Raw genomic sequence first — 13,767 nt, forward strand, 5'->3', positions numbered from 1 at the left:
TATGTGTGTGTGTGTGTGTGTGTGTGTGTGTTATAAACACAGTCACAGAGTCAGAGTTTGCTTAGTAAGTACTATATAGATCAAGAGTGAAAACGGATACTGGTAGCGCCGTTGTGCAGAACGCCATCCACAAAATATGACTATGATATCAAACGCTCTACCCTTAAATCCCTTTCTAAGTGCGAACAAGAGAACATCCCTTTACCTTACCTTGTTCCTTTGGGATTCGCCTCCCTTGTGCAATTGTTTTCCTCGAATCCAAATATGCTGTATACACCACTATCCACCGGTCCCTATGAGAAGGATCTTTGACTACTTCCATCTTCTACCGTTATACCTACCGACTACTTCAAATGCTTTTGTTATTGTTCAGACGACTACTTCCATGCGCTGGTAATGTTAACTAACAATCCGATATATGAAGCAGCCCCTTGTTGATTCTCATATATATTTGTCTATTTGTACTAAATATGATACGAAAGAATATTATCTCGTGTAAAACAAAATATTTACATATATACGTGTGGTAAAATAAAACACGCACCAAAACATACATCGCGAGTCTCAGACCCTCAGTGAGGCTCCAGACCCGTGAGGCGCAGTTTTAAAAGATGAGCAAATATCTTCTCATAAAAGTCCTAAGTACATAGGCCACCCTGACCCAACAAAGTCAGACTGAGGTGCAGTTTTAAGATGAGCAAATATCTTCTTATACTAAGTAAATAGGCCAACCTGACCCAAGCTTAGACCTTATTTTAAAATATACCCCAATTAACGTTTTTATCGAAACTTCTATACGCTTACTTTCAAAGATAAATAGCGAGTCCTGGCTCTTTTGGTTTTGGTTTGGTTATGGTTTTGGAAATAAATTTTCACCGTCATAACCGGCGCGCAGCACTCGGCACATTTAGTTGTGGGCTTGTGGTCTGTTGTGAGTTGTGGCAGTCGTGAAATGCTAGGTTGGTAAACGACGCTGACATTTGGTCAAACGACATGTCATACATGTCGCGGCGACATTTTGTAGGACATGTAGGTTGCGAAATGATGTCGGCAGGTCTGCTGGTGGCTGTATCGTACCCTAAATACATACACATATGAGACGACATGTCATACATGTCGCGACGACATTTTTTTCACTGGTGTATGTCGTTGTCGTATACCATCCCAGGACTCGCTGACGCACTGAAATGTGAATCGTATCATTCATGTAAAATTGTAAATAGACTCTTATACTCGTGACTCGGTGAGTCGACAACTCGGCACATAATATTTGTATTCAAAATATTTTTAGTTTTAGTGTCAGGCGAAAAACGTATCTGGGAATAAACAATTAACCCCTAAACCTTAACTGCATTCCAGAATTGTTTGCGCTGGTGATTGTTTTATTATGATTATCTTTGAAGGCTATAGTCTATAGTCAATATAATTAGATGTTCGCTTTCCATTTTTATAATAAAAAAACAAAACAAACCCAAATATTTAAATATAGAGCAGCCCGCCCTTCTGGGGACTGGGGCTTTTACTATTTATTAAAAAAATATCCTCTATTATTATTATTTTTTACATTTCGTTTGTTTTCTATTTATTAAAAAACAAAGCTTAAAAACATGCCGATTTTTATTTACTGATGAAACTATTTACTGATATTTCTATTGTTTTTTCTTTTTTGAAAATCACAGCGCCTTTTTAAATAACATTTTCGAAGCCTTTTATGAGAAATTATCGGCACTTTCACATTATTTTTACATAAATATTTATCACTACACCTAAAAATTAAAATTAAAATATTCATTTTATAGCGACATACTAAAAATTGTTATTTACGTCCCTACCCCCTTTCCACTATTTACATGCTATAGAGAGAGTAGAATAGTAGTGCAAGTGTAGTAAGCGTTCTATACCTTCTGCACTGACGCAAGGGAAATGGGCACAATCGACGAATGATTAATAACCACCAGATTGACTGAGGTGCCGGTCGTGTGAAGAACTCTTGGGGAGTTTATCGAGTTTGTTCCTTATCTATCGCGTGCTTTCAAGTGCGCCAGCAATACACATGTCACTAGCGTATATACAGTGAGGGTATCGCTATCTACTCGTCACAATGGGTGGCACTAGTTCGTCACTCACGAGCAATGAAGTAAGAGATATAGCTGAGCAGTATCAATGTGCACCAAGAAAAATCAAGATTGTTTGGGCGGAATATCAGGAAGCTCTGTGGCAACAACAAAATGAGAGACTAGATAGTGAAAGGGAAGCCAGCTCACCTGGAAAAGTCGGAACTCCACGATCAAAAGGTATCGTGAACACTATACTTCGTATAACAATATTTCGATACCTTATTAGACTTGTGTGCATAATCTAGAGAAACAAACACTGTTATCGCGGTGTTGCAAATTATATGCACGCACACCCTCAGGTAGCACGTTTTCATGTGCCCTTCAAATTGTGTGCAAAATTTTACTTTCTGAAGGTACCGCAGACATTTACATTTTGCACATATTCTTCCACCGTGCAAGTATATATATATAACTATATAATTATATAATTATATATATATGTGTGTGTGTGTGTGTGTGTGTGTGTGTGTGTGTGTGTTGCTATGTGTGTGTGTATATATGAGTGCATATATATATATATATATATATATATATATATGTGTAGTGTGTTAGTGTTGTTTCACGTGTGTCCTGTGTGTGTGTGTAACAACATATATATATATATATATATATATATATATATATATATATATATATGGCCACGTCTGTGCATGTAAGAGACACTCATGGACAATCTTTATTTTATATGTCATGATCAACTTTTACTCATAAACTGTCCCAAATTGGGTACACTTCACTGAGGGGCTTGCGTTATATCTATAATCCTTCTAGCGCCAGATCGTTAGACTCATTTTCCATGTTTGCGTCATTGAGGTATAAGCTCATTCCGATCTACTTGTTCACTTTCAACCAGCGCTACGCAACAAAACTACGCACCGAAAAGAAAGCATAGTACAAAACGAAAGCTTGGATTTCGAAGCCTTTCGAACGTTCTGCTCCTCTTACTTTAATATAGACACAACCTGTGAGAACTCAGTGAGACATCTTTTTGGAAGCTTTGATAAAGGTATGGATAGTTTGCATGTGTTTGCTCATCCAGGCAACTCACGAGGGATATATCCTGTGTTATGCAGAGTTTGCGTAGTGTGAGTATTCGATTCGGTATAGTTACAATCATCACGTGTCGTTATACATGTTTTTTACTTTGAATACATTTATATGCACCAATCGAAAGACTTTCATGGAAATATTCAACATTTGTTTCTTGGGTAGCTTGGTCTGCAATGTAGCTAGATATCCGTCGTTTGTATACATAGTATACTACAGCAGGACGCGTGCATATATTGTTGGTCGGTAGAACCATATCAACACCTTATCTTGTTTGAATAATCTTACTGTGCCTTCTCACTGTGCAGATGGCGATGGTATGGTCTCGTTCGACGAAATCATGGTCAGCGCTATGGTTCTCGACAACGGCACTCCAGAAGAGAAGCTCCAATGTATGTTTTGAGCAAGTATAGTACACGGTGTACTACCGCACGTGCTTATGATGCATACGCGGTCGCATTATTGTTGGACTCGTACGCCTGCTTGTAACGGCGAGTTTTTTGGTGGCGTTGTGCACAGCAATTTTGTTGGGGTGTTTCTAAAATGTCTGCTGACTTGCCTGTTCGATCTGACTCACCGCTGTTTTTTTGCTGTTGTTTTTTTCCCGTCTCGACAGTTTTATTCCAAGCGTATTGCCGGGATGTAGAAGCTGGCTTGAATATTGAAACTCAGGTAAATTTTGATCAGCTGTGAAGTAAATAGTGCACTCCTCAGTTGTGATTGTATTCGTATTTTCAATTTCATGTAAAATTTAGCTTGCGGTACTGAACTTTGGTTTCAAAATTGGGTTGCACCAAACAAAATTACTCTATCCCGGCTATTTTGTCGTCAGCCAATGATATAGCAGGTTGTACCTCGCGTTGCATTTCCCCTGGTTGCTACCAAATTTGCATCACGTCATGTTTGACCGCTAGCTGTACTTCTGGTATACAATTCTGTCACTTCACGATATATTCCTTACCTGTCGAAACATTCGCAATCTATCATCAACCACAGCTTGGGCCTATCTGCGATCAAATGGTTGCGACAAATGTTGCCATGGGCCGAAACGTGGAGGGACTCAAACCGGTATGTAGCTTTGCGTGCAGCACCGAGCAAGTTATTTACAAGGAGTTCAAGACAGTGACACACGCTCAGATTCTATCCTGGGTCGAGTCTGAATGACCCGAGTACAATTAACTTATATTGGAGGCCTAATTCCATACGAATGTGCATCATAGAGGCGCTCATGCATAACGTAGGCAGAAGGGCGCTTTTGCGTTATATAATCATCGAATATTCCAACCAAACGGTACTACTCGGGGCATATACGGATGTTGTGCACCAAATTCCGAATTATCACTCAGCAAGAGACATCAGGTATCAAGCTGGTGGTTCCAATCCAAGGAAATATAAAAGATGTAAGATTCTACATGTAGCTAGTTTATACTGCCTGTTATCTACTCTACTCCTTTAATCATTCTCGTCACAGACTCTGATGAAAATGCTGAGAGAATTAGATCGCAGTGGGGATGGGTTTATCTGCGAGGAAGAATGGGTCCAGGGTGGTGTCAAAATTGTTCCTTTGCTGGTATTGCTAGGATTAGATCAGGTATGAATCCCCAGTTTAATCAAAAGTTGCTCAATATGTAGATATAACTTGTGGATTGAAGTCAGAGACTCCATGGGTTTGTATTGCTGGTCGTAGGCTTGTAAGAATTTGTACAAATATTGATGGAAGTTGATACCTTGCCTCACCTCCATTGCGGTTTTCGGCCGTCGTGAATCGGAACGATTGTGGCAGTGCTATCGTCACGTAACAAAGTCCTCGTTACCTAGGAACTTCTTCATATTACGTTTTTCTAACAATGCGGTGTAGCAACGACATCTTGTACTAACAAATTCGATTCAAATTATATTCATACAACGACACACTCACGCACGCGTAGTCGACGTACAATCTGCAAAAACGAGTGGAGGGAGCGCACATGTGGAAACTTACGCGACGAAGATCAGCATTGTCCACATCTGCCAGGAAGAACTTTTGTGCAATATGTCTGGAAAATATCAAAGCCGAAAGCTTGACGTGCAACTGTAAGAATACATTCCATTGTGCTTATGTTTTAATGTTCGCGGCATATCTAATGGGTTCTATTGTGGGGTTTGGATCATAATTGTCCCGACTGTGCGGTCAGTTGTACATTGCCCCTTCACTATTTTTGCGTTCTGTGTCTGTGAATACCATTAGCAGAATGAACGTTGCTTTGCTATCATTTTGTGATACAACAGATGATATATTTTCAGTCATTTCTCCGTGACTGCCCTACTCTCTCCTTTAATATCGAATTGGTTTTGCGGTCTCTCGTCCCTTACACATGTGTACATTTATAATCGGTTCAGTTTTAACTCCGGAACACAAGTGTTCCTTTCATTCTTTCAGAACCATTGAACGATGCACATGCACCAAAATTCAACTTCCACGCATCAATCTTGTGCGTTCAGCTTGCGGGGCTACCGTGCACATGGTCTGTAGTACAGTCAGTCATAAGTGTAGGCCCACATACTCGCTCACTGAGGGAGGCACCGTCCCGCAACACTTCTGGGTCGCCGGAGGTTACAAGGAGGATAGATGTATATCCTGTCTGGAGAAAACAAAAGAGAATACCATAAGCTATAAGTAAGTGCAAGTGTGATCGAGAAGTTTTGAAGACCGGAATGTTACTTGCCTATCTTTGTTGTGTGATACTGCTGTGTAACATGCAGTCTTTCGGATGTACTGCCGCGCACTATGTATACTTTATACGAAGGCTTTTTTTACTTGTGCACCGGTTGAAGGGTTAAACACTATCAATTGCGCCATAATAAACACTACATGGCCATATAAGCTGACGACCCCACTGCGCTTTTTTGCTCCTTTTCATTTAGATGCTCCTGGTGCAAGAGTTCCTTACACGACGTATGCAAGACAAACACGGACGGTCTCTCATCACAGGACGAGTGCACTCTAGGGCAATTCAGAAACCTGATAATTCCGTATACCGGATTCCATCTGAAACCAGTTAATCACGACAAGTCGATATCGGATATTGAACGTATGTGCGATTACAGCTCGATGTATAGAGGACTGAGTGTATTAATGTGATGCTCCTGTCAACTTACGTATGTATATCAGTTGTTTTCGTATAGTTCACTCATACTAGTATAAAGTTTTGCGTTTGTATGCGTGCCCTTCATGTATTGCAATAATTCATCGGTTGAGCACCTCATCCGTCACAATCTTGGAGATCAGTTCACTACGTTCTAAAGGATCTGCGGCGGCCTGTCTTCTTCTCTCATTTCGCTTCTTTCCATTTGTGGTATACAGGTCTTAAAATAAACGATACCGTGGAGTTCTCGCGTCGGAAGAGCTCCTCCTCGTACGATGAGTTGTCCAAGCCTCTGGAAATCATTCCGACAGAGAACTCGACTCCGTTACTCGTTCTTATAAATCCCGGCAGTGGGGGTCAACAGGGAGAAGGTATCATCGACCAGCTGTCGTACATGCTGAATCCGAGGTACGCGCACGGACAAGCAAGATGTTCTGCAAGCCTAACTTGTTGTTGTGGTGTTTAATCTAGTGATTGTTGCGAGTGAGGCGAAGTTTGTACGCGGTGGTGTCCTATGGTTTATTGTGCAGTTGAAGTGCCCTAAAAATGCCATGCAGATTATTACGAGGGTGTGTAGGGCAGAGTGCATAGTGACCAGCATATACTCACTTTGTCTCGCCGTCAATTATCGCACATTCAACTGTGCTATATCATGTGTCAGCCAAATATTCACACACGACAAATTCACACTCTCTTACATCCGCTTTTACACACGACCCATTCACACTCTAACCTACATCGGCCATTACACACTACCCATTTGCTACATACTCGCACAGACAAGTCTTCGACGTGATGGCTCACGGTGGACCGGGAAAAGCGCTGCAACAATTCTACGACGTGCCTGGGCTGCGACTGCTAGTTGCGGGTGGTGACGGCACTGTGGGGTGGGTGATGAGTGAGATTGATAAGTTGAATTGGCAGGATGCCGAGGGTCCACCTATAGCTATCTTGCCCCTGGGAACAGGTATTATAAATAGGGAGGGGGGAGGGTATCCTCGTTTGGTGGAACTTGATATAGTTAAATGAGATGTTGATGTTATTTCTCAAGCCCTGCGTGTATAAATACCATGTGCCAAGTTTGAAACGACTTTTCTGGTCAATCAACAACAGTGTAAGCTAAAGCAGCGATGCGCTGCAGTTGATTGTAGCTGTGCGTGCGCTCCCTCTTAAACGTGGAATATCTCTGTATATGCGCAGTATAATGAGTTTGTAATCCCTTTTAAACCTGTATGCATTTTATTATCAGTTTTTTGCTGTATATTTTCTGTGCCAATACTTATGTGTATTGTAACTCTTATCTAGGTAATGATCTGGCGCGATGCTACGGTTGGGGCGCGGGGTATACTGGTGGTAGGTTGTCGAGCATCGCTCGAAAAATACTGGCGTCTCGCAGTGGGTTACTGGACCGGTGGTCTATCACAGTCAAGAAGCTGAGGAAGTTGGAACGTTCCGACAGAGAAACTGAAGCATGTACGTATCTCTAATCGCTTTGTGCTATCATAATGGGTTGGATTGTTTTACGATAAAGATATACTTCTTCGCCGTACACATGCACATGTGTCCCCATCAACTGCCAAGGTGTTGTGAAGTGAAAGCCGCGGTGGGAGAAAATGGGGCATACTTGTGCGAGTTCTGAAGTTCATACAATTTCTTCAGAGGTGTCCTATACCTAACACGGATCTATATTCTACTTTCCCTCGTAGGCGATCCCCTACCACTCTCAATCATCAATAATTATTTCTCGATAGGAGTCGATGCGAGTATAGCTGTAAAGGTATGTTATAGTGTCTGCGTTCTGTGCGTATTACAGATTGTCAGTAAGTCTGATATACCAACCATCATGTAATCCACCGCTTTATTATTGTGTGATTTGTAGTTAACTAGTCTGAAACGACTCGTCGAGGCTCAATGTCTACATAGATACTCCGGTGTGACTGTGCGGATGAGTTGTATCACTACATGCTCAACATTGGGTCCCGGACTGTCATTCTATCTGTTTTAGTCAAACTCGAATTCGACCGAAGGGAAGAAAATATACACGCGAGATGACCAAGAAAAGTTAAAGTCGTTCTGTTTTTTGTTTTGTTTCTTTGTATGCAGTTCCATCAAATGCGGCAGTCGAATCCTGGGAAATTCTCGTCCAGGTCTCGGAATAAGATTATCTACGGAGAGTTAGCTGCGTCGGAAATCATGAGCCGTCGGTGCATGAACATGCATAAACATATGAAGATCAAGGTAAGATTCGGGAAAAGATTTCAGAATAAGGGCTGTGTTTGGTTGAACAGGTACTCCGAATCCGAGTTCAATATTGTGACCACTTCTGGCGCGATTATGGCTCTCTGTCTTCTGTACGTGCACATTAAACTGGCACCTCGCCCTGTAATCCGGGTTTCGTGAGGTCGTCTCTGTAACATCAAATCGACGACGCATACTCGAGAACTGAGACTTGTATACTCCTTTTGTCGTGCAGCTGGATGGCGAGGACATCGATATAGCATCGGGGCCATCCTTGCAGTGCCTGGTCATGCTGAATATTGTATCGTAAGTGCATCCAGACATGTCGGTACTTATAATATTATCACGCGATATATGCATGCTCGAGTCCGTAGAAACTCATTTTGTCTTGACTTCCTATTGGCCGGTGTTATGCTCATCTGATCGGTTACCGGTATAGTAGCGTACCCTATCGTTGCTACTTCCACACTTAAAATCAACGAGTACGCACGCTTGCACTTGCAGGATGTATGCGGGATGTGACATCTGGGGAACTAAGACCAGCAAAAACTTCAAAGCCCAGGCCATGGACGACAAAATATTCGAGGTAGCTGGCATCGCCGATCTGAAGCACATGGTATGGCCTGTCAAATGCATTTTGCGTGACGCTGAACAAGCAGCATTACATATCTGCGGCATACAGGTTCATAAATGCTACCCGTATATCGCACAACCAATCTATCGCACGTATCCACTAAGTCCGCAGTGGAACATACTAGAAAAGTGGTTTGGCATTTGCTTTCCTCCCCACAAAATTCTCAGCTTCTTGCCTCACGATATATGTACCAAGCCAAATTTTTAGAACTTGCACGTAAATTCAAATGAAGCGGTAGTGATTGCTTCTGTCGTGTGCATATGGTTATTCATATGGAATGTTCTTCTGTTCATAGACCACAATTACAGCTGGAATTGGGAAGAAAGGTCACCGCATCGGCCAGGGGTCGGTGCTACAAATTACAACGGATATTGCTCTTCCCATGCAAATAGGTATAGTTACCTTGTTTGAAGTTGGCATAGCTGAAGAATATCGCTGCTTAGTACCGTTTAAGCTGGCTTCTCTCGGTCAGAGTAGGAATAACCTAGGTTGCGTAAGTGTTTGTTTGTGCTGTATCGCCTCGTCCGCTATACTCGGGACTCTTATCCAATATAATTTGACATTCCTATTCGATCAGACGGAGAACCTTGGCTTCAATCACCATGCCAAATTAAAATCAAGTTCCACAATCAGGTATGCCACCTCACGTGTGTATATTCGTACTTAATCTTTGATTTTATAGATGGTCAGATGATGGAAACACATTTATTATCTCGGGAGTTTTTTTCAATCGCTCAGCACTATCTGATTTACTCCGTGGAATGTCGGGAATTATATTGGTGCTCTTACTCATGCTCATGCTGCTTCGTCTTCACCAAAGGCAAGAGTGCTGCAACCGGAGTCACCTGTCCAGACTGAGCTACAAGACCGTAGCAGTGTATCTAGTCTACTTGGTTGAGGACACAGCCCTGCACTTTGGCTCTCATATCTCTTGGGGATGAGGGGTTAATTTCCTGATAAGCACGACTGTACGAGTCCTGCTGGAATACAATGCATTAGTCTGTACAACTTACCACGGTAGTCTGCGAGAATTGTGACTTCCGCCTCCCTCAAATAACAAAATAAACTATAAAACCTGTGACGATGTTGCGGACTATGCTGGCTGTTCTGGTTGAGCCGACCCGCCTCGCATACTATTATTCTAATGAACTTGTACATGATATATTATCAAATGCAGTACACTTACACCATATGCAAACATAAAATGCTTATAGCCACCGTCTCGTCTGCTATGTACTATCATAATATTGGCGTGACCGTCCTGAGTACATGCAAGAAACCTTTCCTGCCCGTACGAATTTTCCCTTTATTTATTACGGGATCAGTCCTATGTTTAGTTGTACGATTTTCAGCAATCTTTTAAGTTGAATTTATTTTATTGAATGATAAGGCTAGAGGGCGATCAATAGCAATTATCACGCCTATATCGGACAGTGTGCAGTTGAGCCCACCACTAATCGCACGGCGATCACACTCAGACTTCGCGGCCCACTTCGCTTTTCAGCATCCACACTTGCACCATCCGGATACCGCAAATCGAATTTGAAGGTCAAAGCTAGTAATTTCACACTTCCATAATGTGCATTGTAACCTAAACATACCACCAGGAGGTTCCTTGTTTTGCTATGGCAGCGAGATTAGTTCACAACCAAAATGGCATTTAGCGCTTCGCGAAGGTCTTTCCGCTGTAGACGGTTGTTAAGTCGCAAAGCAGATTATTAATGCGGTAGTAAAAGAATCGTAGTAACAACACTTGCGATACAAGAGTGAGAGAGGGCCACGAGTACAACCAATTGTTTAAGCTGAATGCGCCCAGATAGTACTGTCTGCTTTCTAGACATCTTGGCGGGCCGCGAAAAGACGGCCTTTAAATTTAAAACATAGAAGGCTGACTCGCGAACAACAGGAACACTGACTGTGCATGGCAAACTAGCAGCAGGTATAAATCAATTCATCTACAGATTATTGATTCAAAATTTTATGTGACTATACTGCTGACGAAGTTGCCGGTTCACCAATACCTACCGCATATACGCAACGCACACACCTGAATGTTTTCTTATCCTTCTTAACTTCGGGCTTGGCTCTGTTCAACACCTTCAGTGATGTAGAGACGCGCGCTCTCATTCGAGTGTGTAGGTATGCCTTGCTGCACTTGATGTGGTAATGGAAGTAGTCTCGGAACATCTGTAATAGCGCCGCATGGGTTATTATGAAGCGTAGAGTGTGAGCAAATGAGGCGGTTATAATTTACCACCGAATTGAGGTACACACTTCGCCCAGGTGATAGGTGGCACAATTGCGTAGGACAGCCAGTGTTTTAGGGCCAACACACTAGGAAGCAATCAAACTGAAACATGTGTGCCATGCACGTCACGGTGCTTTCAGGCCACAAGGTGCATGCAATAAGAAAATACAACAATCTGAACACCCTGAATCATGAGCTATCGATTATAGATGAATTAAAACTGCGGCGATCTATGACTCAAATGTAAAGGCTTTTGATAAGTATGCATTTTATAAGCAAACTAATTGTGCAGGTAAAGTGCGGTGCATAATGGAGACAAAGTGCATCCGTACCTGAAGCATATTGATGCAGTTGTCCTCTTTGTCGCCATCATAGTGTCTGGGAAACAACACAAATGTGATGTAACTGATGTTGTCAGCCGCCTCGGCACCTGTTCCGTCTAACTCGGACGGAGGGTCCTGTGTGTAGTAATTGCATAAAGGAGAATGAGCTCGGCTATAAATCCGGGTAGTAAATCCGTAAAATGATCTATGGGAGTTATGAGCAATGAAGCAGCGCGGTCTACCCATGCCGGCTATGCGCATCCCACAGAGAGCTAAGGTACGAAAAAAGTGTATTCCGCATAGTGTCGATTGCTAGAGAGGACCACTTCAAGATATGTGATATCGATTGTGTCGAAATTTGGCAACACAAAAGGTACATGACCTACATGGCAATATATCATTCCACACTAGTTTAGTAATCAGATATACGCCAAAAGTTATAAATTTACCCACTACACACACCTTCCAACTATAAATGACCTGAGGGGCCTCGCGAACTTTCTTTTTTGCATCCACGAACTCTTGCAAGAACACCTTGTTCGCGAGAGTGATGTCGTCGGCATCTTGGAATGTCGTACTGAAAACAACGGTGACCCTATCGTGTCTTGCCTACAATGTTAAATCGACGGAGGCAGAAATTATGGAATTAGATACGTAAACTCTCCGTGGCTACGAATATTATACTCCATGTCACCGTTCAGTATCTTGTACAGTGTCTACTCACCAGATATAAACCAATGCGCAAGGGAGAAACATGGAGAGGTTCAAGAATCTCCCCCAGAATTCGCTCCATCCAACAGAACACACAAATGTGGATGATGTCACAAGCTTCCACCCACACTGACAAGCACCCAGCACTTGCCACGCACACTCTGGTCCAGGCACATGAAATTACATATGTACAGTATTACTCCTAACCTGTAGCCAGATGGAGGAGTCTTCTCGGTACTGGATCTTCATAGTTTCTTCGCTACCTCCCTCCTTTTGCTGCCGGAAGGCTCTCTCGAACGGGGCTGCGAATACATTGCGTTTCAACAGCGCTACCTTCGATACTACCTCATCTTTTTCTTCGTTTAGAGCTTCCGAATCCACCACGATCGAGAAGTCATACCCCTTCTCAGTGTCGGTGATCATGTCTCCATATATGCGCTTCAGTACGTCGTCCGCTCCACACGCCTGCATCTCTCTGCGATTGTTCATATATTGACTTAGATATCTAGGATTGAACATATCGGCAATGCCGGGCATGTTGATTGATAGTGTATAAAACTGAGAGTGGGGCGGGCGCCTAAGCACCAGCAACGCATGTGATGGAGAACCGTCATGCATGATAGAATATGAGTGTGCGAGCTCACTACTTGAACACAGGTGCCAATGGTTTCACACACAGAGGTTGGCAGACTCGCCGCGGCCATGCATGTGCAGGTACGGTCTGTGTAGATCATAGATGTCTTGCGGATGCTAAGCAATGGATTTGACACAATTTAGGATCGGTCAAATACCCAAAATAGAACCACGTCTAGCATATACTGAGCGTTTCGTGAACTAGGGAAAATGATCCCGATAAAAGAGACGTCGAACACGATTGTTGAATTTGAATTGTTCTACAAATCACGTAATCAGATCATTTAACGTACATATCCTGTAAAAGCACCAACTTAGAATTCCGTACAAAGCCGTTAGTGTCGTGCAAGATGTCAATCTAGCTCACTATCCATTTGCAATGAGAAACGCGTTTGTTTCTGGATAACAGTCACTTCACGCGAAAATTTATATATTTAGATATATATTGAACATACTTGAAGGCAGGCCAGCCGATACTAATTTTTAGCGAAGATTTGGCTCCTTCGACGGGAGACATATGATATAGTACACTATCAAAGTCAGCAAGAGTCACATCGACAGGCTCCAGCGACTCTGAATCCCTATATGCAGAATTTATCATATATGACGTAAATAAAGATCAACTTCTACAATAAACTATAATTGTCATACTTATACCTCTGCCCCAGAAACAAAACATTACATATGTATA

General features: G+C 42.4%; 2 protein-coding genes across 2 annotated transcripts in view; one reads left to right on the forward strand and one right to left on the reverse strand.

Moving 5' to 3' along the window:
• The first annotated feature begins 1,806 nt into the window (after positions 1–1,806).
• SARC_09083 (hypothetical protein) lies at positions 1,807–10,241 on the forward strand. The gene is made up of 19 exons (XM_014296917.1): positions 1,807–2,294; positions 2,971–3,123; positions 3,473–3,556; positions 3,781–3,836; positions 4,161–4,232; positions 4,636–4,755; positions 5,093–5,237; positions 5,646–5,820; positions 6,069–6,235; positions 6,508–6,697; positions 7,069–7,256; positions 7,595–7,762; positions 7,996–8,066; positions 8,393–8,527; positions 8,763–8,833; positions 9,032–9,143; positions 9,457–9,553; positions 9,739–9,794; positions 9,982–10,241. Exons 1-19 carry the CDS (start codon positions 2,102–2,104, stop codon positions 10,057–10,059), a joined length of 2,331 nt encoding a protein of 776 aa, XP_014152392.1. The 5' UTR covers positions 1,807–2,101; the 3' UTR covers positions 10,060–10,241.
• A 256-nt stretch (positions 10,242–10,497) lies between these two features.
• SARC_09084 (hypothetical protein) overlaps positions 10,498–13,767 on the reverse strand; it is a 4,193-nt gene continuing 923 nt past the window's right edge. Inside the window, exons 2-7 of the mRNA XM_014296918.1 lie at positions 13,532–13,657; positions 12,651–12,918; positions 12,195–12,341; positions 11,742–11,867; positions 11,209–11,348; positions 10,498–10,846 (exon numbers count right to left, since the gene is read on the reverse strand). Of these exons, the coding sequence (XP_014152393.1) occupies positions 10,822–10,846; positions 11,209–11,348; positions 11,742–11,867; positions 12,195–12,341; positions 12,651–12,918; positions 13,532–13,657 (832 nt within the window). The 3' untranslated portion in view covers positions 10,498–10,821. The remainder of the gene's footprint in view (positions 10,847–11,208; positions 11,349–11,741; positions 11,868–12,194; positions 12,342–12,650; positions 12,919–13,531; positions 13,658–13,767) is intronic.

The sequence above is a fragment of the Sphaeroforma arctica genome (assembly GCF_001186125.1).
Source record: "Sphaeroforma arctica JP610 unplaced genomic scaffold supercont1.884, whole genome shotgun sequence".
NCBI lineage: Eukaryota > Ichthyosporea > Ichthyophonida > Sphaeroforma > Sphaeroforma arctica.